General features: G+C 34.9%; 1 protein-coding gene across 3 annotated transcripts in view; it reads right to left on the bottom strand.

Moving 5' to 3' along the window:
* Positions 1-23,539, bottom strand: part of LOC106458758 (protein FAM117B-like) — a 215,150-nt gene that overhangs the window by 70,876 nt on the left and 120,735 nt on the right. The window contains exon 1 of one of the 3 annotated variants that reach the window (XM_013918307.2): positions 10,006-10,252. The exons of the other annotated variants lie outside the window; for them this stretch is intronic. Within the exon in view, the coding sequence (XP_013773761.1) occupies positions 10,006-10,009 (4 nt within the window). The 5' untranslated portion in view covers positions 10,010-10,252. Of the gene's footprint in view, positions 1-10,005; positions 10,253-23,539 lie in introns of those variants that run through there. 3 annotated transcript variants of the gene reach the window in all.

Here is a 23,539-nt window from a genome sequence, read left to right as displayed (position 1 = left end):
TATATATATATATATATATATATATATATATATATATATTAGCATATAGCTCGTCAAGAATGACGGGAAAAGTACTATCACCCCCATCCCATACCCCTAACACCCCATTTCACAGTTCACTGACATAAATAAGTTTTGCAAAATCAAGCTTGATCAACAAAGAAGCAGTCACACGTCGGTAAATTCCTTTGTGAGCCAATCAAAAATAAGATCATTCATAAAATAATTATTAGTAAAAATCAGTTGGATTAGGAACTAATATGTAGATATGTACATATGTAATATGTTTTTGGTAACACAACGTTTCAACAATGAATTTTATGTCATGTTGTTCAGTAACAAAAGTATAACCTAATATTGTTGTTAGACTATGTACTGAAACTATAAACTGAAATGTACAGACAACAAAACTGAAAAAACATTTGTTGATTTCTTAATTTAGAGTCTCCGTTGATTAAAGATGTTTTTCTTATTATTAAAAACGTTGGTGATAATAACAGAAAATAGCTAAATTCAGAAACGATTTAAGTTTAAAATTGTATCAATATTTTTACTTCCATGATAAATTTTACGCTCTACGCTAGGTGATCTTAACACTCACTACACTTATAAGGTTTCTATCTGGATAAATGCATTTTGGCTTTTATGACTCTTCCTATTTCGAGAAATCAAGCGTGAAGTGAAACGCACACAGGTTTTTATATATGTTAAATATACATATAGCTCAATGTTTTGGTTTATATCTGACATTTTTAAAGCTTTACAGTGTAAGAAATGATGACACTTAACACTTTGAATATACACAATAAAAACATTTTATAATATTCTATATATATTCTCAAAACTTTTGGTAGTTCACATGTGATATTGGTTTATTAACTGTACATAAGAAACTTGTATCATTACAAAAATATATTGTAAATATATATCTATATGTATTTTTAAAAAATATCATCATTGACACTAAACTTTTACTACTACTTATACCACTTACGTAACAACACAGTTATTTTGAAATTAGCACTATACAACTACATAGTAGAAGGAAGTAGATTTTGTTGTTTTGTTTATTAGACGAAGTTATTCAAAATTTATCTACCCCTCTGTTATCGCGCGTTCATATCTATAACAAGGGAATTGAACATTTGCCAACTGACAATGAGGTGAAACTAGAAAATTTGCATAATTTTAACCTTTGTAATTAGCTGTAAAAAGCAACGCCTTAAGTTTTGTTCTGTTTCTAAGTTTTGGGCGTTAAAGCAAAAACCTACCTAAGCACCTCTCATTCCACCTAGGACAGGAAGCAAAACTAAAGTTAACACAGATGAAAAAACGTCATGAAGAATGTAGCTGGCCTTGATGGCTTAATAGAAACCTTCCTTTAACAGTGTAAAGTTTATATTAAATATTTCAAAATATAAACAGTCAACCTCATAAGTTTAATACAAGTTTAGACCGACTTATTTCAATACGAAATAACACACGGATTCAAAACAACTTGTAAAGTTTCGATAAGGATAAAAACAGGGCTTAATATAGGCGTGTTCATAAAAACAACTGTAGTTAAATAAAATACATATGATTAGAACAGGACGTATGCGTTAAACTCCTATCAAATGAAGTACACTTCAATTAGCCTATGAAAGTACAAAGTATTTTCAATACAGGTTTCAAATAACACCAAAACACTTTCGACACAAAAAGTTATTGTTGCTAAGCGCAAAGCTACGTAATGGGCTATCTATGTTCTGCCCACCACGTATATTCAAACCCGGTTTTTAGCGGTGTGAGCCGTTGGACGTTCTGCTAAGCCAATGGGGGAGGGGATGGACTATATAAAATAATATATTACATTTTATGAAACTGATTTTACTGCCGGGTAAACTGAATATCATCGTAAATGGTTTATTAAAAGTTTTATCTGATACCCGTAGAATATTTTGTTTCTCGAAATACAGGTGCATATATATATAGAGAGAGAGAGAGAGAGAGAGAGAGAGAAACAAATTTTCGTACTGAGACTTCTATAAGTAGTACATTCCAAGCTGCAAGTCCTTTACTTGTATTTCCCGTGTGGACATTAAACAACAGCACGAAGATTAAAATAGGTGTGACAGGAATAACATTACATTTAGAACCAAAGATGAAACTACTAGTGTATTACAAATATTGGAAAAGTGTTGTGTTCCCCATTCCACACCATTCATCTTGCCAAATCTGATAAAATAGACATGATGCCACAGTATACACCTGGTGAAAAGTCGCGCTGTTACTGTTTTTAACTTTTATCTCATTTCAGCTGTCTTAATAAATAATCTTGAAGCATTTTTTGGGACACCTCTAAATTAAATAGGTAAATGTATTTTGGACTGATAGATACTAATAACGCTTTGGGGGGTGAGAAGGTTAAGTGTGTGTAAGATACTTAAACTTTATCATTCATAAACTTTATAATTTGATAGGCTAATGCAAAACAGTGGGGGGGGGGTAGAGCTCTTAATGGCATTCCACGGTTGTTTTTAATTTATAATTTGATTTAAACAAGAAGTCTACAAATAAGAGGCGTCTAAACACAAAACAAACAAATTAAACTAAGGTACAAGCTAGAGAGTGAGTACTAGTATATTTCTGAGGATTATATACAGGTGCACAGAACGGCAAGGATACACTTACTAAAGCATGATATTTGTTTCCAAACTACACAAATGGATTAAATTTAAAAGTAAAGTAACGAGCAGATGTGAATGCCACAGCCTGCATCTAAACTACTAACCACCGTTTGCAGCTATCTGCAAGAAAACAGTTGCATTAACTGAAACACGAAAATGTAAATGGAAACGACTACTGAAGACAATGAGCCAATAATACTCAAAAGTCCGCAATCCAGCTTTAAGAATTACGTTACACAATCGAGTAACATTTTCAATGGCAAAGTTAAGATACTCTATCAGGAAACATAACTTAGAACTAGATGTACTCCCGCAGGGTCCTCAAAAGTGTTCTGTTTCAAGAGTAAATAAAACCAAAATTAAGAGTAACAAACATTTTTATTTCTTGCTTTTGAAGTTCATATGTCATATGCTTTGTTGTAAAGTGCAGCCTACAGAGTGCATAATTATTCTTAGATTCATGGCATGCGCACGTTTTACTGATGTCACGACAGTACAAGTTGCAACGTTAAGCTCCTTTATGTTACGTCATTTTAGTGTCGACTGTCTGACTGACAGACAACATACTACTGTATTGTGGTGCGAGTGGTTAAAACAGATGGTCCCTACAGGCAGCCTTCGAACCTCCTTTCGGGGAAATTATCCCGATGTAGAAAGCTTGTTAGCAATTTATCAGAACTTAAGGGTGTACTGTTTCGTATTAACAACAAAAACACAAAAAACATGATTCATTTGAAAATTAAAATCTTTAATTAACAAAAAAATCTGCTCATTTGAAAATCAAAATCATTAATTAACAAAAAAACTACTCATTTGAAAATTAAAATCATTAATTCCGAAAACTTATAGTACATAACTGCAAACTGGAAAATGAAATTATGCTAATACTAGCGTTTGCTCTTAATTTTTAATTATACGTTAGTTTAACACGTTAGCCTTTATAATACAGGTGACATCCTATCGTTGTATCCCTGTACTTCCGTAAATATACTTTTCACCAGAACACATTTATAACCTGTAGCTTGTGTCCTAGATTTATCTACTTATAATGTGAGTGTGCGATTTGTTCTTTATATTCAGTCTAGCTGTTGAAATTAAAAGGAATTTTTTTCATTCGGAAATATGGCGATGGTGTTCCTTTATATGTAAAGTTATATAAACGACACAACCTGGCGACGCACGCGTCTATTTCAATTTTAAAAAATCAGTTAGCCTAGGATGGCTGTTTCCTGTTTTATCACAAAAGGATAACTGCGGATGGTGGAGCTTAGTTTTATAAATGAATGATTTTGATGGATTAGACCAGGGGTTTTCAACCACCAGGTGACTAAGGCATTCTCCGCAAGATAAGGAGAGTGTGAGCCTAACTCTCTTAGGGGGGGGGGGCAGCATTCAAATAATATGGAGTTGTTGTGTTATTGTTTTCAACATTTAAATTAAAGTTTTTACAGATATTGAACTACACAGTTAGCATTTATAGGTTTAAATATATTTTTATAACGTTTTTTTTATATTTAAAACTCTAAAACGACACTTATAAAGGCGGTAACCAATTAGAGAGGACTTTGAATTGAACTGCACTCTTCTCGCGCCATATTGCACAATTTTATAGTACGCAAAATGGACAGATTTGGACAGTATGAAAAAATGCTTCACTTCATATGTCATGTTTGTGTGTGTGTGTGTGTACATCTCTGGTAAGGTACGGCTTTACCCACAAAAGTTTGAGAACGCTGACTCAGATCTCGATCCCAAGACATGTTACACAGTAATCATACTGTAACAAGCAAAGACGCCTAAGGCCGACTCGCATCCAAACATACACTACACAGAAAACATATTTTAATAAAGGCGCCTGAAGCCGACTCGAATCCCAAAGATATGCTACACAGAAAATATATTTTAACAAATATAGGCACCTAAAGCTGACTCTGATCCTAAGATATGATACAGAGAAAACATTTTAACAAACAAAGGCGCCTGAGACTGACTAATGCCTTCAATATCGAGGTGGCCATGGACTGACTCAATTCCAAAGACGTGTTACACAGAAAACATATTTTAACAAAGTTGCCTACGGCCGACTCGAATCCCAAAACATGCTACACAGAAAATATACTTTAACGAAAAAAAAGGGCACCTGAGACTTACTCGGAGAGCAAGACATATTACAAAAAAATATATTTTAATAAACAAAGGGTCTAGGAATGATTCGGATCCCAAGGTACGTTATATAAATGGAAAACATTTGAACAGAAAGATGTTATAAAGAACATTAAAAAACAGAAAATTCGACTTTCGTGTGCAAAGTCGCAATGTATGTTATAACATACTACACAATTTTACGATTTTGTGTTAGAGAAAGTTAAATTTAAAAATTATGTCCCCGTCTGTTCTTTTAGTGTTATGTTTACTTTTTCAAAATGATGTCGTTCTTGAATGCGACTTGTTTAAAGAAGCACTATTTTACACAGTGATGAATAACTATATTTAAATATGCTTCTACATCTTCTGACCTAAAGCTCTTGAAACTTTGATTAAAAATTAGATCTCAACAAATAATCTGTCGTCACTATAAAGAATACAAATTAAAACGACATAAAAGGATGGCCTAGTGGTTAGCTTGGACTATGAATACGAGGGTCTTTGGTTCGCATCCCGTTGTCGCACTTTGTGGCCGTGGATTTTTTGTTTGTCGAGTTTCGCGCAAAACCTTGAGGCTATCTGCAATAACCATCTCTAATTTTAAAGTGAAAGACTAGAAGGAAGGTAGGTTGTCAACACCACTGTCGTCGACTCCTGGGATACTCTTTAGCAACGAAAAATGGGATTGGTCGTTATATTATATCGCTCCCTCTGCTGAAAGAAAGAGCGTGTTCGGTGACAGGTTTCAATCCCGGTAAAAAGTTTGAGTGCTCCAATCATCACGCCATGCCAGGCCCAAGGAGAGTGGATGCTTTAACACACGAGTTGGCGGTGGATGCTGTTGTCTAGCAACTTCCGTCCAGTCAGTAATTTCAAAATCATAGAAAGCTATCGCAGCTAGCCCTCGTACGGCTCTGCGCGAACAATCAAAGCACAGATAAAATTATTTATTTTCCTGAACAAACGTAAATCAAGACCCATCAGTTAAATGAAACACTAATTTTATCCCTCAGTATTTGATTTGAAGTCATCGTACCTTTCCATTTTGTTATATTAAACACACTTGGGTTAGCTAACGGTGTTTGTCATGTGTGCCCATGAGACAGTTTTGGCTATTTGCCAAATAGAATGCCATGTTCAACGCCTACTTGCTGTATAACCACGATTTATATCACGGATATGATCTTGAACTACAGACTTTTAATTGGAAATAAATGTTTGTTTCGTTTAAGTTTCAATATATATATATATATATATATATACACACACACACACACAAACACAAACAAAACATCTAAAAATTCAGAGAACAAGCCCATACTTCCATGCCTCAGTACAAAAGAAATACTAAACGGTTGAAAAATATCAATCTTCAGTGACTTTGTAACAAGCTTCTGGAGGAAACTTACTAATAACGAAGATACATATCCAACCAATCACAGCCAGTCTATTCCTATCATTATATCCAGAGTTTTGATAAGCAGCCTAGTAAACATGCAACAGATGTTCGCGAATCTATGGCTATTTTTGTTTCTGGCATTCTCTGATAAAACTTTTTACATTCGTAAGCAAATAGTTACAAGTGATGACGAATCACCAAAGTGATACACGGATTCCCCCCCCCCACTTTTTAAAAAAATAAATTGCCCTGCGAAGAACTCTCAAGTGGTAACATATTAATCAACCTTAAAGTGAATATCCCGTCAACTAAACCGTATCTGTATGGGTTTAGATGGGTTTCAAGAAAGATATATCTTTATTTATGTACCTTATGATTTTAAATCTTGCATTCAAAGCGAATCATGGACACAAGTATATTAAATCTTTTGTCAGAGACATCTCTTGGCACGTAAAAATGCACACACCAAAAATATGTATTAACCCATTAACTATTGATTCGCCGTATAGGGTACGATCCGCCTCCGGCAGTTGAATGTGAGTGTGCCGAATACGTCGTACGGCTTGCGAAAATTCCGCGTACATGTACAATTCATAAAATTGTACATGTAAATAAATACAGTTCTTATAACTACAACAATACTATGTTAAAAGATCGAGAATTTGACTAACAGATTGTTTATTTTTTGACAGGGAGTTTTAATTTGTTAGCATTTTTTACATAGCTATTCATTGGTATATCTGTTTTTAAATCAAGTCGTCTAAAATATTAACATAATTATTTGTTTGTTTGTTGAATTTCGCGCTAGCTGTTCCTAACTTTGAAGTGATAAAACTAGAGGGAAGGCAGTTAGTTAACACCACTCACCACCAACTCCTGGGCTACTCTTTACAAACTAATGGTGCGACCGACTGTCACATTATAACGCCTCCACGGCTAAAAGGGCGAGCATGTTTGGCGATGGGTTTCGATCCCGTGACCATAGCTTGCTAAAGAATGCTCTAAACATGTACAATGCCAAGCCTATCAGAGTCGATAGAGTTAGTTCAGCAGATGTACATAAACAGAGAAATAAAGAAAACTGTACTTAAGGTTTCAACTAATCTGTAAGGATAACGAAAAGATGCGATCTGTTCACGAACACTATATTCTCCCTCCCCCCCCCAAAAAAAAGCATTCAATCCCTCGATTATAATATTTTTCATATTTTGAATTTTATTTCTAAAATTTTCTATAAGTTCTAACATTTAGAGCGTTTATCGATCTCGTCTTAAAGGTATTAAATCGTGTATTCACTCTTTCCTCAGAAAATACAGGAAGTTCTCGAATAAAACAAAAAAAGATTAAATTTCAAACTGAAAAAAACAGCTAGAATTTCTTGGCAACTTTCTATTCGACTGTTTGCTTTGCATGTTGTGCGTGAATCAACTGTTTTAACTAATGAGGAACGTATATTATCAACCGGAGTTGTTTCAAATATTCACATGCACATGTTTATACTTTTGTCTCTGCGCGAAACCCATTCTTCAAAAACCATAAAATCAAGCAACTGAGCTTCATAGCGTTAACTTACAGTTTCGTTGAAACTGTAGTAATAGACATACATCCCATCATCATCGTTAAGATTTCGTGACAACACATCAGTATAGGTTCATACATGCTGGTGCATGTTTTAATCTACTTGATGAAACTCAAAATTTCGAAATCAAAACGATCTTGATGGTGACTAGAAAGCTAACGCTATTCGGAAATCTTTGGTTGCTTTAAAATTTAAGTTATAAGAACTTATAGATAAAAAATGCGACACAACTATCTCGTTAGTATATATAACATTTGTATACTGAAAAGAAGAAATATACTATCAGAGTTATTATGTTGGCAATCTCTTTCTAATCTGTATTTATATTATTCCTGAAAATACATTATACTTCAATTTAAATATTGTACAAAATAAACAAATAACACGTATACTTAACAAAGTTAACACAGAAAAATTGAAAACAAATATTTACAATGATGCCGACATTAATGCGTGCATTAAGTAGATATAGCGTCGTACCAGAGAGAATATCAACAACGACGTGACCTTTATATTACAAGTCTTTGGTGCGACTTTATTTTATTTTCAAGCAAAAAAGCAAAGAATAACTTCCATAATAATGTTATTTTTACACATGAACGTTTATAACAAATTAAAATTTGGCAGTAAGCATGATGGCTATGAAGACTTAGGTTCAATACATATTAGAATGTTTTGTTTGTTTTAGAGGCTGTGTCAACTACGGGGAATCGAACCCCGGATTTTAGAATTGTAAGTTCGTAGACCTACCGGTTTCACTGGTAATTCGCAGGAACAGCTGTATCAGAAAAGAGCATTTATATTGTTTTGCAATTTACATGTATTTCACAGTTACTCATAGGGAAGTAAATACATTTTATTTCCTTGCTTTTTAATAGACAGCTAACGAATAACTTAATCAGATTCTACGGTTATTCGTAGTGAAATAAATATATTTTATAACCCTGCGATTTAAGTACTTCGTAACCTAATTCACTAACACAGTTCGAAGTGCTTTTATATTTCGAGCTTGTTCGTTGCAGGCTTTTTTTACGCACCACTTATCATTTAAGTACTGATTTCAGCACATATAAACAGCAAATAATGTTGCACTTAACATAATCACAAGGTGTTATAAGAGAACGTTAATGATTATATCGATTAGTATATGCCAGACTGGTATAATACTTTACTCGTAGATGGCGTGCATGAGGAGTCAAAGTGATTATCTATACACATCCTAACGCGTATCTAGCAAAATAAATAAATAAATCCTTAATGAGGCCTAAAAGTGTGTTGCAAATGTTAAACTTTCTTATCACATCTCAATTTACAGAGTTGTTTACGGAAACTAAACATCTTGTGCATATATTACTGATAAAACATTCTCTGACAATGTTGCATGGTCAATCAGTCACATACAAATGTTTCAGAAGGTATAAACTTCATAATTCCTGTCTCGTTTGTTAACCTAAGCTTTACATCCATTACCGCAAAACACTTAGAAACGGTGAAGATAGATGGCACATCTTAATCATTATTCATAATGGTTTATGCCTATGCATAATAAGTTGGCACTCAATCTTTCGTTTAGCCTTTCAGATTAGTCTATGAAGCAAAACACTACACCACAACTCCCTAATCTTAACTTAAACTGTTAAAGAGCAAAATCCATCAGTTTATTGTTTAGATATCATCCGGCCAAAAAAGCGTGCACTATATTGTATATAGATACCACAGGAGAGTAGTAACACCAGAAAAAAGATCCACAGCACATTTTGTGCAGTCAGTCAGCAAAAAAAAAAAAAAAACAAAAAAAAAACAGCAAAACAATTTTTAAACGTAATAAAGTCACAGACACAAATATATATCCATACGCAAATGTTTAAAACTTCTAATATTAGCACGCTCTTAGGGGAGAAGAGGAATGAACTGAGCACGTGTCAGCTAGCGATACTTTAGGATTTCAGTATTCAAATACTGTCAATGCTACTTAGTTAAAAAATTTACAAATAAACGAATATACAAGAAAACGCAACTTCACATATCTCGTAAAGCGTAATATGTACACTTACATTCCTCTTCACTTTTATCCTACACACATAACAGGATGACAGATTATAGTACATACATAACCCTACGGGCAAAAACGTATATACAAGATAATTTCCATTATACAAACGTTATACACTAACATGTATTTCTGAAGAATGAAAACAAAAATCATAACTCACACATATCTGACGTCAAGACCTGCTATACGTCAGCCTATGTAGTTATAAGAACGGACGGATTGCTGTGGCCACCAGGGCCAATGTCTGGACTGAGACAAACACAGGTATTCTAAGTATATTTCCTTCTTCCCTATGCGGGTGGGGGTGCTTCATTTTTATGGGCCTAAAATGCTATCTCAGCAATCTCTTGCATCGCCATGAGAGACTGGGCATATCGACAGAGCGACTGCATAGAAAGCGTCTTGAGCACGCGCACTTATTCGACCAACCGGTGCTGCTTTCTAGGCCCTTGTGCTCGTTCGCACCAATTTTAGCTTGGACGTAACGTTAGTGTAAACGTTATAAACGTCGCCAAGCAGGCTAGCACAGCTTCACAATCACCACATAATCTACCACTAGATACTGGCAGGCTGCCCGCGGGTGGAGAAGCACAATAGCTGTTTCACTGCAATGTGCGGTCACAGCGACCAAGGTGAAGGTTACTGTTCGAGATATTGTATGCTTTCTCGACTAAAAAAGCACACACGTCATTCCTTATTTTTTCTTTCCTTAAGTATAACAAATGAGGATTTGTTTATAAGCTTGAACTTCTTGAAACTAAGAATAAAACACATGCCTTCTCACCTGTTTGGCAATATCCTATTTCTGGCTTTGACTACATCTGATTTCAAACAAATGCTAAATATAGTTGCCACAATAAACATAAATGTTATTGCACGAGGTAATTCAGACAACTTGATAAATATTATGGTACAGGAGCGAATAACTTAAACACACCATCACTTTTCCATTACCAAAAGAATGTTAACACAATTTATGAAACACTCAATTTTCAACATTTTTTCTTAATTCTGCACCTACACTGTTTTCAAGTTTACGTATCAATTATCAAATTATTAAGAACTAGTTTTGCAGAGTAGATTTTATTTCCATAGTTTTAAAAGTGTAGTTGTTGTTGTTTGCTATTAAGCAAAGGGCTACCTATACTCTGCCCACCACGGGTATCGAAACCCGGTTTCTAGCGGTACAAGTCCGCACACATGCCGCTGATCCACTGGGGGGCTTTAGAAGTGTAACTCATAGATATGTTTAAAACTAATATTAAACTGACGTTTAGTTATTCATTCATTCATGAATTGCAACAGGGATGACAAATTATCTAAACGATATATCATTATTTTTTGAACAATTCTATTGGCTATATTAATGCATTCCTAACTCGATAATTAATATTACGATATTGTCTGATGAAAAATACTTATACCTACGGTTAATGAAGTTGAATGGTAAATTCCAATAGTACAAAATAATACAAAATATTGATTTCCTAGGTCCCTTTTAGATTTATAAACAAATGAACTATTTTTTACGCCACAAGTCTGCGTGGTCGCTGGTTCGTAATTAATTTCTATCATTCACAACTTCGTACATGGATAGGTTTGGAATTGCAAAAAGTAAAACTTACAATTCCAAAAAATGACAGACATTAAAATATATGAAATAAACACGTTGTGCGTGTATTTTAAACCTACAGTGTGTGAGTGTTTTATAGCTACGCCACATCGGGCTATCGGCTGGGTCCACCGAGGGGATCCAAACCCCTGATTTTTAGCATTGTGAGTCCGTAGACTTACCATTATCTTACAGTTGTCGACTTACCGGGGGATTCAAACTAAAGAGCAGCCATTGTAATTCACTACTCAACCTATATAAATCCCGATATACAATGAACACAACATCTGCATTTGTTTCTTCCATTCTGAAAGAAGACTAGATTTTATGGATAGTGTGGGTATTAACCGATCCTACTAACAAAACATTTTCTATGGACTGTACTTGCTTGGGATTTAAGTCTGGGAAGGCCTCAGTGCTAAGGCGGAAGAAACGTCACATACTCCAACTAGCTCTAAGCAAATGCAGTCAAAAAAGAATCAACACAAGAAACAGAGCCTATACTATAAATACCGACTTTCAAACTCCACACCGGTTTCGGCAGGTGATAACATTTAGCAAATTAATTCCACAGCTTTGGATGCCTACAAAAATTATATTACAAATTATTTATGCCACTATTAAGATATTTTTTTTATACACTTACGCAGGTCGGTGCCTTGTACCACCCCCTCTCCCCACATTTCTCTGATGACGTGTAATACATATACTTCATCAAATCCTGAACACGTTTAGAAATAAACACGAGATCGCTTAAATGAACGTCAAATTTTCTTGGCCGAGCAGATTATTAGTAAGAAGTGCGCATGAAATCATACAAACTATACTTGTGCGTGTTGTGAGCTGTTATTCACGAGGCATTTCGCTCAAAACTCATCATGCTTTCTGAGTGGTAAAGTCCACAGTTCAAACTACTTATGCCAAACACCGCATGATGACAAAGCTGAAACTACTTATGCCAGTCACTGCATGATGAAACAGTTGAAACAAATTATGCCAGCCATTGCATGATTAAATAGTTGAAACTATTTATGCCAGTCACTCCATGATAACACAGTTGAGACTACTTAAACCAGTCACTCCATGATGACACAGTTGAGACTACTTAAACCAGTCACTCTATGATGACACAGTTGAGACTACTTAATCCAGTCACTGCATGATGACACAACTAAAACTACTTAAACCAGTCACTACAAAATACAGCTGAAACTACTCATACCAGTCACTACATGACACAGCTGAAAATATTTATAATAATTACTGCTTGATGACGCAGTTGAAACTACTTATACCAGACACCACGTGGCATAGTTGAGACTACTTAAACCAGTCACTCCATGATAACACAGTTGAAACTATTTAATCCAGTCACTGCATGATGACACAACTAAAACTAATTAAACCAGTCACCACCAAAAACCGCTGAAACTACTTATAAAAGTCATTGCATTATGTATAACACAGTTGAAACTACTTATACCAGTCACTGTTTGATGACCCACATGAAGCTATTTATTCCAATCACTACATGATTACATAGTTGAAACTACTTATACCAGTCACTACGTGGCACAGTTGAGACTACTTATAAAAGTCACTGCATGATGACACAGTTGAAACTTCTTATACCAGTCACTGCATGATGACACAACTGAAACTACTTATACCAGTCACTGCTTGATGACGCATTTGAAACTATTTATTCCAATCACTACATGATGACACAGTTGAAGCTACTTATACCAGTCACTACGTGGCACAGTTGTGACTACTTATACCAGTCACTCCATGATAACACAATTGAAACTATTTTATCCATTCACTGCATGATGACAACGAAAACTATTTAAACCAGTCACTCCATGATAACACAGTTGAAACTATTTAATCCGGTCACTGCATGATGACACAACTAAAACTATTTAAACCAGTCACTACCAAACACAGCTGAAACTACTTATATCAGTCACTGCTTGATGATGTAGTTGAAACTACTTATACCAGTCACTACATGCATGACACAGCTGAAACTACTCATAAGTCACTGCATGATGACACAGTTGAAACTTCTTATACCAGTCACTACATGATGACACAACTAAAACTATTTAAATCCATCACTGCATGACGACACAGTTGAAACTACTTATACAAGTCACTGCTTGATGACGCATTTGAAGCTATTTATTCCAATCACTACATGATAACACAGTTAAAACTACTGATACCAGTCACTCCATGATAACACAGTTGAAACTATTTACTCCAGTCACTACGAAACACAGCTGAAACTATTTATACCAGTCACTGCATGACACAGCTGAAACTACTCATAAGTCACTGCATGATGACACAGTTGAAACTTCTTAATACCAGTCACTACATGATGACACACTTGAAACTATTTAAACCAATCACTGCATGATGACACAACTAAAACTATTTAAACCAGTCACGACCAAACATAGCTGAAATTACTTATACCAGTCACTGCTTGATGATGTAGTTGAAACTACTTATACCAGTCACTACATGACACACTTAAGTTTTTGTTCTTGTTTGTAGTTAAGGGCAAAACTACATAATGAGCTTTCTGTGCTGTACTCACCACAAGTATCGAAACTACTTATACTAGTAACTGCAAGATACACATTAACTTGTACATAGAGTTAAAAGTCAAGTGCTTAAAAATATTTTCTGTCACATTGTGGTGATTCAAACTTGAAGTCCCAAAGGGAATAGTACTTCAGAGAATCTCTAGCTACTGGCTGAGAAATAGGTAATAAGAAATTTTATTTCATAAAACTAAATAAATTGAAGTACTGTGCATGTGTGATAAGTAAACGACTTGTAACATACATTTTCTCAATGATTAAACTCTTTAATATAACGCTGACTACAACCACAGAAATGTATTTTTAATATAAGTTAACTAGCAAACATCCGTGTAAAATGTAACATGTCTATAAGTAATGTCAGTCTAGAAATAACCTTCAAACAGCAAACGAAAATTCGAAATCACATAGTGTTTCTCACGCCGCTATAAGCATTTTAATTTTAATCACGCGAAAGTACTGTTCGCTTCAGTTAAACTGAATAGACTAACTGTAAGTCTTCAGCTTTTGCTAATTCAATGATATATTTTTATAGGTGTGACGCAAGCGGTTCTATTCACGTGTGACGTTACTTTACAGAGCATTTTCGATCACAGGAAATCTATTCTAAAGCACGAAAGACAGGAAAAGCTTCAGGCATAGTGCTCATAAAAGAATATAACGATAGCATACATCATTTGAGATGGGATTGTACAACCACTATATTCATATATACAAACTATATTTATCATAACTGTGTGTGTGTATGTATATATATATATATGTATACATCAACAAAATATAGTTTCTCTCGCTGGTTGTTCACAATAATTCGCCCCCCCCCCCCTCAGTGGCACAGTGGTATGTCTGCACAACGCTAGAAACCAGGTTTCGATACCCATGGTTGGCATAGCACAGATGGCCCATTGTGTAGTTTTTTTGCTTAACTACAAAGTAACAAATAAACTGACAATATCTATATACCTATTATAACCTTTTATCCTCTAAAGGAACGTGTATTAACATCAATCGCACAGAGTCTCAACAAATCAACCCTTTCTAACGTTTTAAAATTTTGTAAGAAATTCGAGAATATACAAACTAATATATAATTTTGATGCAACGCGCACAAAATATGGGATTTATCAAGGTGTTGCTTAGAACCAAGTACGAGTGATTCTCCCCTATGCGCATTTTTAGAGAGAAAGTTGTCATATTATTGTGAGATCTGTGAAGCAATGCTATTTGATTCGACACGTACGCCTACAGAAAATATCACATATTCTGCATAGATTCCAGAAAATATAGGATTTACAAATGCATAATATTCCAAATAATGTTTTGCACCTTTTCATCTCCCAAATGAAAATACGTTTTCAAACAAGTATCAATTAATATTTTATTCATTTTTTGACTCTAACCTCATATTATCAAGCCCAATAATAAGCACCAGTTGAATTTCCCGGAACTGATATTAATCAGCATTAGAAAAAAAAACTTATTCTTCGTTAAGTTTTGGAAAACAACCAACTTGCTGAAAACTGGATATAGTTTCATTGCGCATGCGCAGAGGTTTCATAACATGCGTGTACGTATATGTACATCATTTTTAGCCTCCTTTTAGTGATTTTTTGTTTTATTTATTTATTAGATATCGAAAAAACTATGTACAGAAGAACAAAATTAAATCTCATGATCGTGAACAAAACAAAAAGATTCACACAGATTACAATCCATATTTTGAAAAACGATAACAGATTTTGCATTTTTTCATTGTTTTTGAGAAACTTTTAAACACATTTTTGTTAGTGCACGATATACTTAATACCAAACGTACAATCCTATTTATCACGAACATCCACGCACACAAGTGTTCAGTAACTCATTAACAATTCTATTAGTTGGTACCATTTCTGATATGTTAAATAAATACCAAGCTTGCATAAATAATTATTATTATTCTGAGCTTGTGGCGCCAAATAATTCAAATGAAAGACGGCTATACACACTAGACGTTAAGGATGATATTCATTACAAAATTAAACCAAGTAAGTGTTAAGAAGTATTACGCAACATTTGAGCAACACCTTAATTTATATTTTATAATTAAAATAAGCAATTTTAAGTTTCTATTTCGAATGAGTATTTCATGTTTAAACTTCGACGATGATAGTCTTACATAATAATACTTTGTTTTACTTTAATAGCTTCAATAGTAAGCTGGACGTCTGATTGGGACTACATTTACGGGTTTGCTTGTTATGTGCATGACTGTGGTTATATATATATCTCAAGAACTTCCAAACAAGAATAAAACATGCGGCTAATGCTTAGATAAAACCATGTTTTAGTTTAATTAGAAATAAATTCATTTTGGAGAAACTCTTCGAAATAAAAAACATCATTATTTTTCGAATATTAAAAAAAAGTACTTTGTATATACCAATAATTTATCATGGCTAACTACGTTATAATTCTGCTTCCCAGAACAGATACAAATGCTGTTGTTGGCTTCAGCACAAAGCTGCACGATGGGTTACCCACGCCGTGTGCTGCACCTTCCCACTCGAAAATAAAAACTATACATTTGTGAGTAATTAAAAACAAATCAATAACAATAAAGAAGCGACTTCAAGCCATATGATTACCAGAAGGTATAAGAGATATTAGAAGGCGCAACCGATTTTCTCTTCCTACAATTGAATGATTTCCTATTTATGAACTTAAAGCAGCAGCACGTAATAAAAGGCCTATTGCAGCTTTTTAAAACTGAAAAAAACACACACTAATAGAGCAAACTTTTACGAAGGTGTACTTAAAATCAGCAATATCTAACATACGTTTGCATTATTCTAACGATTCCATAACAAATCAGCAAAATCAAACTAATCTCACAAACGATCCAGCAATTATGTTAATATTTCACTGACAACATGCTGTGATGATGATAATAATAAAATTCACCGACAACATGCTATAATGATTTGTTTGTTTGTTTGTTTGTTTGTTTCGAATTTCGCGCAAAGCTACACGAGGGTTATCTGCGCTAGCCGTCCCTAATTCAGCAGTGTAAGACTAGAGGGAAGGCAGCTAGTCATCACACCCACCGCCAACTCTTGGGCTACTTTTTTACCAACGAATAGTGGGATTGACCGTCACAATATAACGCCCCCACGTCTGAAAGGACAAGCATCTTTGTTGGGACGGGTATTCGAACCCGCGACACGCAGATTGCGAATCGAGCTCCCTAACCATCTGGTCACTATGATGATAATAATAAAAACATTCATTAACATCACGCTGTGATGATAATAATATTAAAAATAAAATAAATAAAACATCTATAGTGTTGCTCTTCTACAATCAAACTTGTACCTTGAAAATAAGGGTTAATTCACGATGGTTAATTCACGTTCCGCCTCTTAAGGATTCAAGCCATTAGCGTTCCTAGTGTTCTGATTGGAACATCGAAGTGGATCACAAAAGGGAGTGCCACCTCATTCAACATCCCAATTTAACCACTTTCGAAACAATAGCAGCTAAATCATTTTTTTTTATTTGCTCCTAACGTTCTGACAATCTTAACTTATTATGGTATTTCAATTTTTAATTCGTAACCTCTACATTTTAGAAACGTTTTTAAATATAACAGTACGAAAAAAAAATAGGTGTGTATTCGAAAACTATTTTGTCTCAAAAATTCACATACTTAAAAGATGCATATTAGTATACTAAATGATTGAATAGTTTTACAAAAAAAAATATCTGTTTCTCTAAAGGTTCTCTTGAAGTATATAAGTCATATTTCCTTTTCATTAATTCATTTTTTATCTTTTATCTTAAATGACATTGAAGAGCAACCATTTTATTTTGTATACATGTCCTCTATGGGTAAGCGGTAAGTTTGTTTGTAGTTAAGCATAAAGTTACACAGTGGGCTTTCTGTGCTGTATCTACCACGAGTATCGAACCCCGATTTTTAGTGTAATAAGTTTGAAAACTTACCGCGGTAAGTTTACTGACTCACAACACTAAAATCCAGGGTTCCATTTCCTGCAGTAGACAGAGCTCAGATGGCCCATTGTGTAGCTTTGCGCTGAAACAATATAATAGGCAAATTCTCATACATATCGGATTAAGCATTCGTATACAAGTCACACGTACAGTGATTTCGTAATATTTATTTATTACTAATTATTTTAACAGTAGATAATACATTTATTTCTGATAGCGTCAGATCAATTCGCCTTTCCCTCAACTTAAAGTATATAACGTTCTGATTCTCCCCCTCTCTCCACTTCAACCTTACCACACATTATACCATAGTACACACTTCTCAGTTGTGGAGTGTATACTGCGGTGTTGTATAGTGTATACGCACGTCTGAAGATAACACTGTCCAGACCTGATCGTTTTTCTGTCCACATCAAAAACCTCACTTTCCCCAGCAATCGTTGGGAAAATAGATGTTGAGCACTCGGATGAAAGAAGACTTGACTGTTCAAGGTTAATGTCGAGCACGTAGCTATATTTGATAAAAGAAGAAGAAATACAGCAGCAAACACCAGGAGAGTCTTGGCTTGGGGCCCATCCCAGTATTTCCGTACTCCTTACAAGGTTACTAAGAACAGAAAGGAAGACCCTTGTCCGTTTTAAGTCTATTGAAGGTCCGACACTGCTAATAAGTTTGATTATTTTTGACCATTAAATTCAGCGAGTTTGTACTACCAATTACCAATATTAAGAAAACAATGATACATTATCTGTGGTTGAAGACTTGTACACGTTTTCTTGTGGTTTTGGTGTTTTTTACAACAGTTTACAGCACAGAAAATAAACGTTAAATACGTCAGAATATTTAGTATAATTTGTTTTAATACATAGAAACAGTGCTTCCAATATTTTCGACGATATATATATTTTCCAGATTATCTCAACTGGCTCCTAAAGTTACTACAATTCTACAAAATATGAATAAATGTTCATGTTGATGCGAATTCTTCGCAGCTCATATATCAGCAACTGTTCCCAGAGCAGAAATTCTATACTTTTCTTTGTTAAAATCCAGTTTGCTCTGTCTGTTACCAATGTTATATAATGAATAAACGAAAGAAACAGTCTAGTATATATCCCCCCCTTTGAATAGAAGGTGACTGTACACGAAGTTTTCCTCAACAAATAGCTAGGTATCAAGATCGTATATGGCAAATCACAGCTTTAATAACTCACTCTGCGAGGAAAACCGCAAGACGTTTCAGCTCATCTTGAATAAATAGCATTCTGGTCGAGGAGAATATTGATTGCTGTTTCCAAGACATGCTATTCTAACAGCGCGAGTTATAAACACCTAGAAGGCTTGGTCAACCCACATGACTAGTAATGTTATCCGTCAAACCCAAGAAAGAAAAGAAAAACAATTGTATTAGCTACTATGTCTAACATTTCTCAGTCTAAGCACGAAGTGAAATGAAACAACTCAAAAAACCTGGATAAGTCTACTCACTGTAACTCATTCTGCTATAACAACTACAACATAAGATTAGCATATGCAGATAGAGTAATGTCAACCCTGTTTGCACGCAGGTTCCCTCATCAGTGCAAAATTCTGTACGAGAATCATTTACATGATGATAAGTGGAAATTACCTTTCGATAAAGGATGAGTTTCTCTAAAAGATTGTTGTAAAGCTTGATACAGGTTTCACCATTATCAAGTTGAAAAACTTTCGATATATATATACATGTTTTAATGCCAGAGGCTCGCCAAAACTACGATATAACAGATTGCACTGGAACCAATATGAAACGTTATCATCACCAGCTGTTCAAGTTGAAGGACTCCGGTTTTGTTTTGTCTTTTGTATTTCGCGCAACGCTACACGAGGACTATCTGCGCCAGCCGTCCCTAATTTGGCAGTGTAAGACTAGAAAGAAGGCAGCTAGTCATCACCACCCACCGCCAACTTTTGGACTACTCTTTTACCAACGAATAGTAGGATTGACGGTTACATTATAACGCCCCCACGGCTGAAAGGGCGAGCATAATTGGTGTGACAGGGATTCGAACCCGCAACCCGCATGCCGAGCCTGAAGGACTCTGGAGAACTTAATGAGAATGAAAAGCTTTAAGTTCTCATTTCAATTCTCAGGCAGTCAACTTTCATGAGAAGACTACTGCCAAAAAAATTCTAAAAATATTATATAGTAAATGACAGATTTAATATCTCGTTCAGTGAGTAAACACGCAGACTGGTGAAGCCAGACGCTTTTATCGACACGATGATTATTTCATAGAAAATTTAATATAAGCATAATTTGATACTTACACAGAAAGTGAATGCTTTACAAGAAAAACATATTTACAAAACGCCAATAAGCATTTATGACAGTTTCTTTTTTTATCAACTTACTCATAAAGCCTGTACCTTACGTACCAAATAAAATTCGTGTAAAACTATTTCAAAAACTAAGGGGAAAAAGTCCTAAAGAAGGCACAAATTTTGTATAATGTTTTTCATTATGTAAGGCATTATACACTATAAGTTTTGTTTGTTTGTTGAATTTCGTGCAAAACTACCCGAAGGCTATGTGCGCTTGTTTGTTATGTGCAAAGCTACACAATTAGATGTTTGTGCTGTACCAACCACGGATATCGAAACCAGATTTTTAGCGTCATAAGTCCAGAGACTTACCGGTTGAGCCATTAGTGGAGGGGAGGGGTAATTTTGAAGTGATCGACAATACCATCCATCGCCAACTTTTGGGTCACTCTTTACCAACGAATAATGGGATTGACCGTCATATTATAACGCACTCATTGCTGAAAGGGGTGAACATGTTCGGTGATGGGATTCAAGCCCGTGACCCCCACAGATTGCGAGTCCAGTGCCCTGACCACCAGGCCACGCCAGGCAGCAAAAGTGGGACTGACCGTCACATTATAACACCCCCAAGGCTGAAAGGACGAGCATGTTCGGTGACGGGATTGGAATTCGCAACCAGTCTGGATTGTGAGTCAAGCGCCCTAACAACCAGGCCATACTAGGTCTAAATGTTAAATGTTCATTGTCCCACGTATGAAGATTATTAATGTTTGAACCTAGTTTACTATTATCATCTATATAATTAACTACATGTGGCTTTCAAACTCAATATACCATCATAAAACTTGGTGAAACCAGTCACGTTTGCTCGTGTTGACTAAGTTATATCGCATTCCAAGCACATCAAGACAACCGTGTGTAAAACGTTTGTTTTCTTCACATAGCCTTAAAGGAATTTTTATGGACAAGTTCACTTACTGATAACTCTTTCATAACATAGCCACCAAACAGTCGAACGTCTTCCTCGGCACTTTATTGTTTTTTAGAAAATGCAACATATGCATAAAATGATAATCACAGGAAATTAATATTTCGGGTAATGAGACATATTACTTATTTTCTAATTGATATTTTCATGTTTTGTTTTTTATTAATGATTATTCAATTGCCATTCAACACAGACTAAGAAATAAGGGAAGGAATGGGAAAGGGGCTAACAGGATTTCTTTAACACGTGAATCACAGCCAAATAAAAGACACAGCTTTGTCAATCAGTTGGTTTAAGGTAGTATTTTTATACATGGCGTAATAATATATAATATATATACTTCACTAAGTTAATCTTAGCAAATGGCATATAAATGAAACTTTTACAATAACAACAACAAGGATCACTATACACGCATATCACTGCGTGACGGTGCTTTTGACCGAAGTGAAATATGTTCATCATTTAATAGAAGATAGCCCCCCCCCCCTCCCGTCTCAACAACATGAAAAACGTGTTAGAGAAGTTTGATGTAAGTGGGACATAAAGATACGGCACAAGATGAAAGCGATATAGTAGTACCACGTGGTCGTGGCTAGGGAAAGAACATCACGTATGCGCCCATTCTCTTAAGATTATCTCATACCAGATGGTTCTCAAAATTAAGTATTAACAACAGTTGTAAAACTTAAGTTTCAATACACTTTCTAATTATCAACATTACAAAGTTCTATATGTGTAATAGACATTTAATCTGCCTCAGCTTCTGAACGCAGGCAAAATTTAACGTGGATCATGTTAATACAATATACGTTAAGTCAGGGATAAATATTTTAAGGTTTCTAAACAACCAATGCAGATGTCAGTAAAGGAAAACCGACAAGACTTGTTTGTTGTTAAGCGCAAAGCTACACAATGGGCTACCTATGTTCTTTTCATCGCGAGTATCGAAACCCAATTTTTGAGTTATAAGCCAATCGGACTTATCGCTGAGTCACCTAAGAGCAACTTACAAGATAAAAATGACCTTATAAACCGGAATTGTAACTAAAAAATATTTTCCTACGTAGCATAACTTGCGAAACAAACAAACAAACAAAAAAAGGATCTATGCAACCAGTTTAGGCGTCTTGATAGTGTATAACTAAATAAATAAAAGACGTAATTAAATTTAATAACAAACTTCAGATTTGCTAACTTGAGTAATCTGAGTCTGTATAGCATCCTCTAGTGGTATGTCAAAAACTTCATGATATTTGCAATGCTATTCTAATGTGTCAAATACAAACAGAAATCAATTCAAGCATTGCGATAAGTTATTTAAAAAAAAGATCGCTCCATTTTAAGATCACGATACTAGTGCTCACTATAAGAGAATGAATATGAAATGAGTTATATGCCCCTTAAGATTGGAATAAAAATTTTCAAAACTGAATGGTATTGTATGCGTAAGTGGGCTAATTATACGTCAGAGACGTCTACGGTCCATCAGATTTCATCCGAATTTTAAACTACTGACCGAATGGACAGCAGCCAGCTAGCAGCATACGTTCATTGAACCAAATAACATGACTGTCTGTCTCTTTTATAACACGTTCACAGATGAAAGTACTAAGCGTGTTCAGCGGTGTCATGTGTCGAACCTTGGACTTTTCGATTCCCATCTCGGCAATTGCTATTTTCTTGAATCAATCAAGAAATATATGGCAACTAACGACCATATGGTTCTATTCCGTTATCCCTAATGGCAAACCAATTAACCTATTAAACAAATATTTTTAGCGAATTGAAAATATTTTTATAACACTGCGTGAAGCATCATTATCACAGATACAGTCATCCTCACAAGTTCTTTTCATTTATCTTTTTGTGGGCTGATTATTAAAATCTGCAAAGTTTTACTCAAGATACACACTAACACAAATTCAGGTAGGACTACCATCTACCGCTCCTACACATAGTGAAGAATTAATATATACACCTGGAAAAAAGTTAAGCACCCCCAAATATTTTTCATGATTGCTTATTGAAAATAAGGTTTAATTTTCATGATGTTGAGCAATGTTCATAATTTCAAACATAATTAAAAGGATGTGAGCGTTCAGGTGTGACATTTAAATCAGGCGCGTTTTTTTCCCCACGTGCAACTTGCTCCCTTCTTCACGTCCAATATGC

This window comes from Limulus polyphemus, unplaced genomic scaffold, assembly GCF_000517525.1.
Source record: "Limulus polyphemus unplaced genomic scaffold, Limulus_polyphemus-2.1.2 Scaffold510, whole genome shotgun sequence".
Taxonomy (NCBI): Eukaryota; Metazoa; Arthropoda; class Merostomata; order Xiphosura; family Limulidae; genus Limulus; species Limulus polyphemus.
This window is presented reverse-complemented; position numbering and strand designations above follow the sequence as displayed.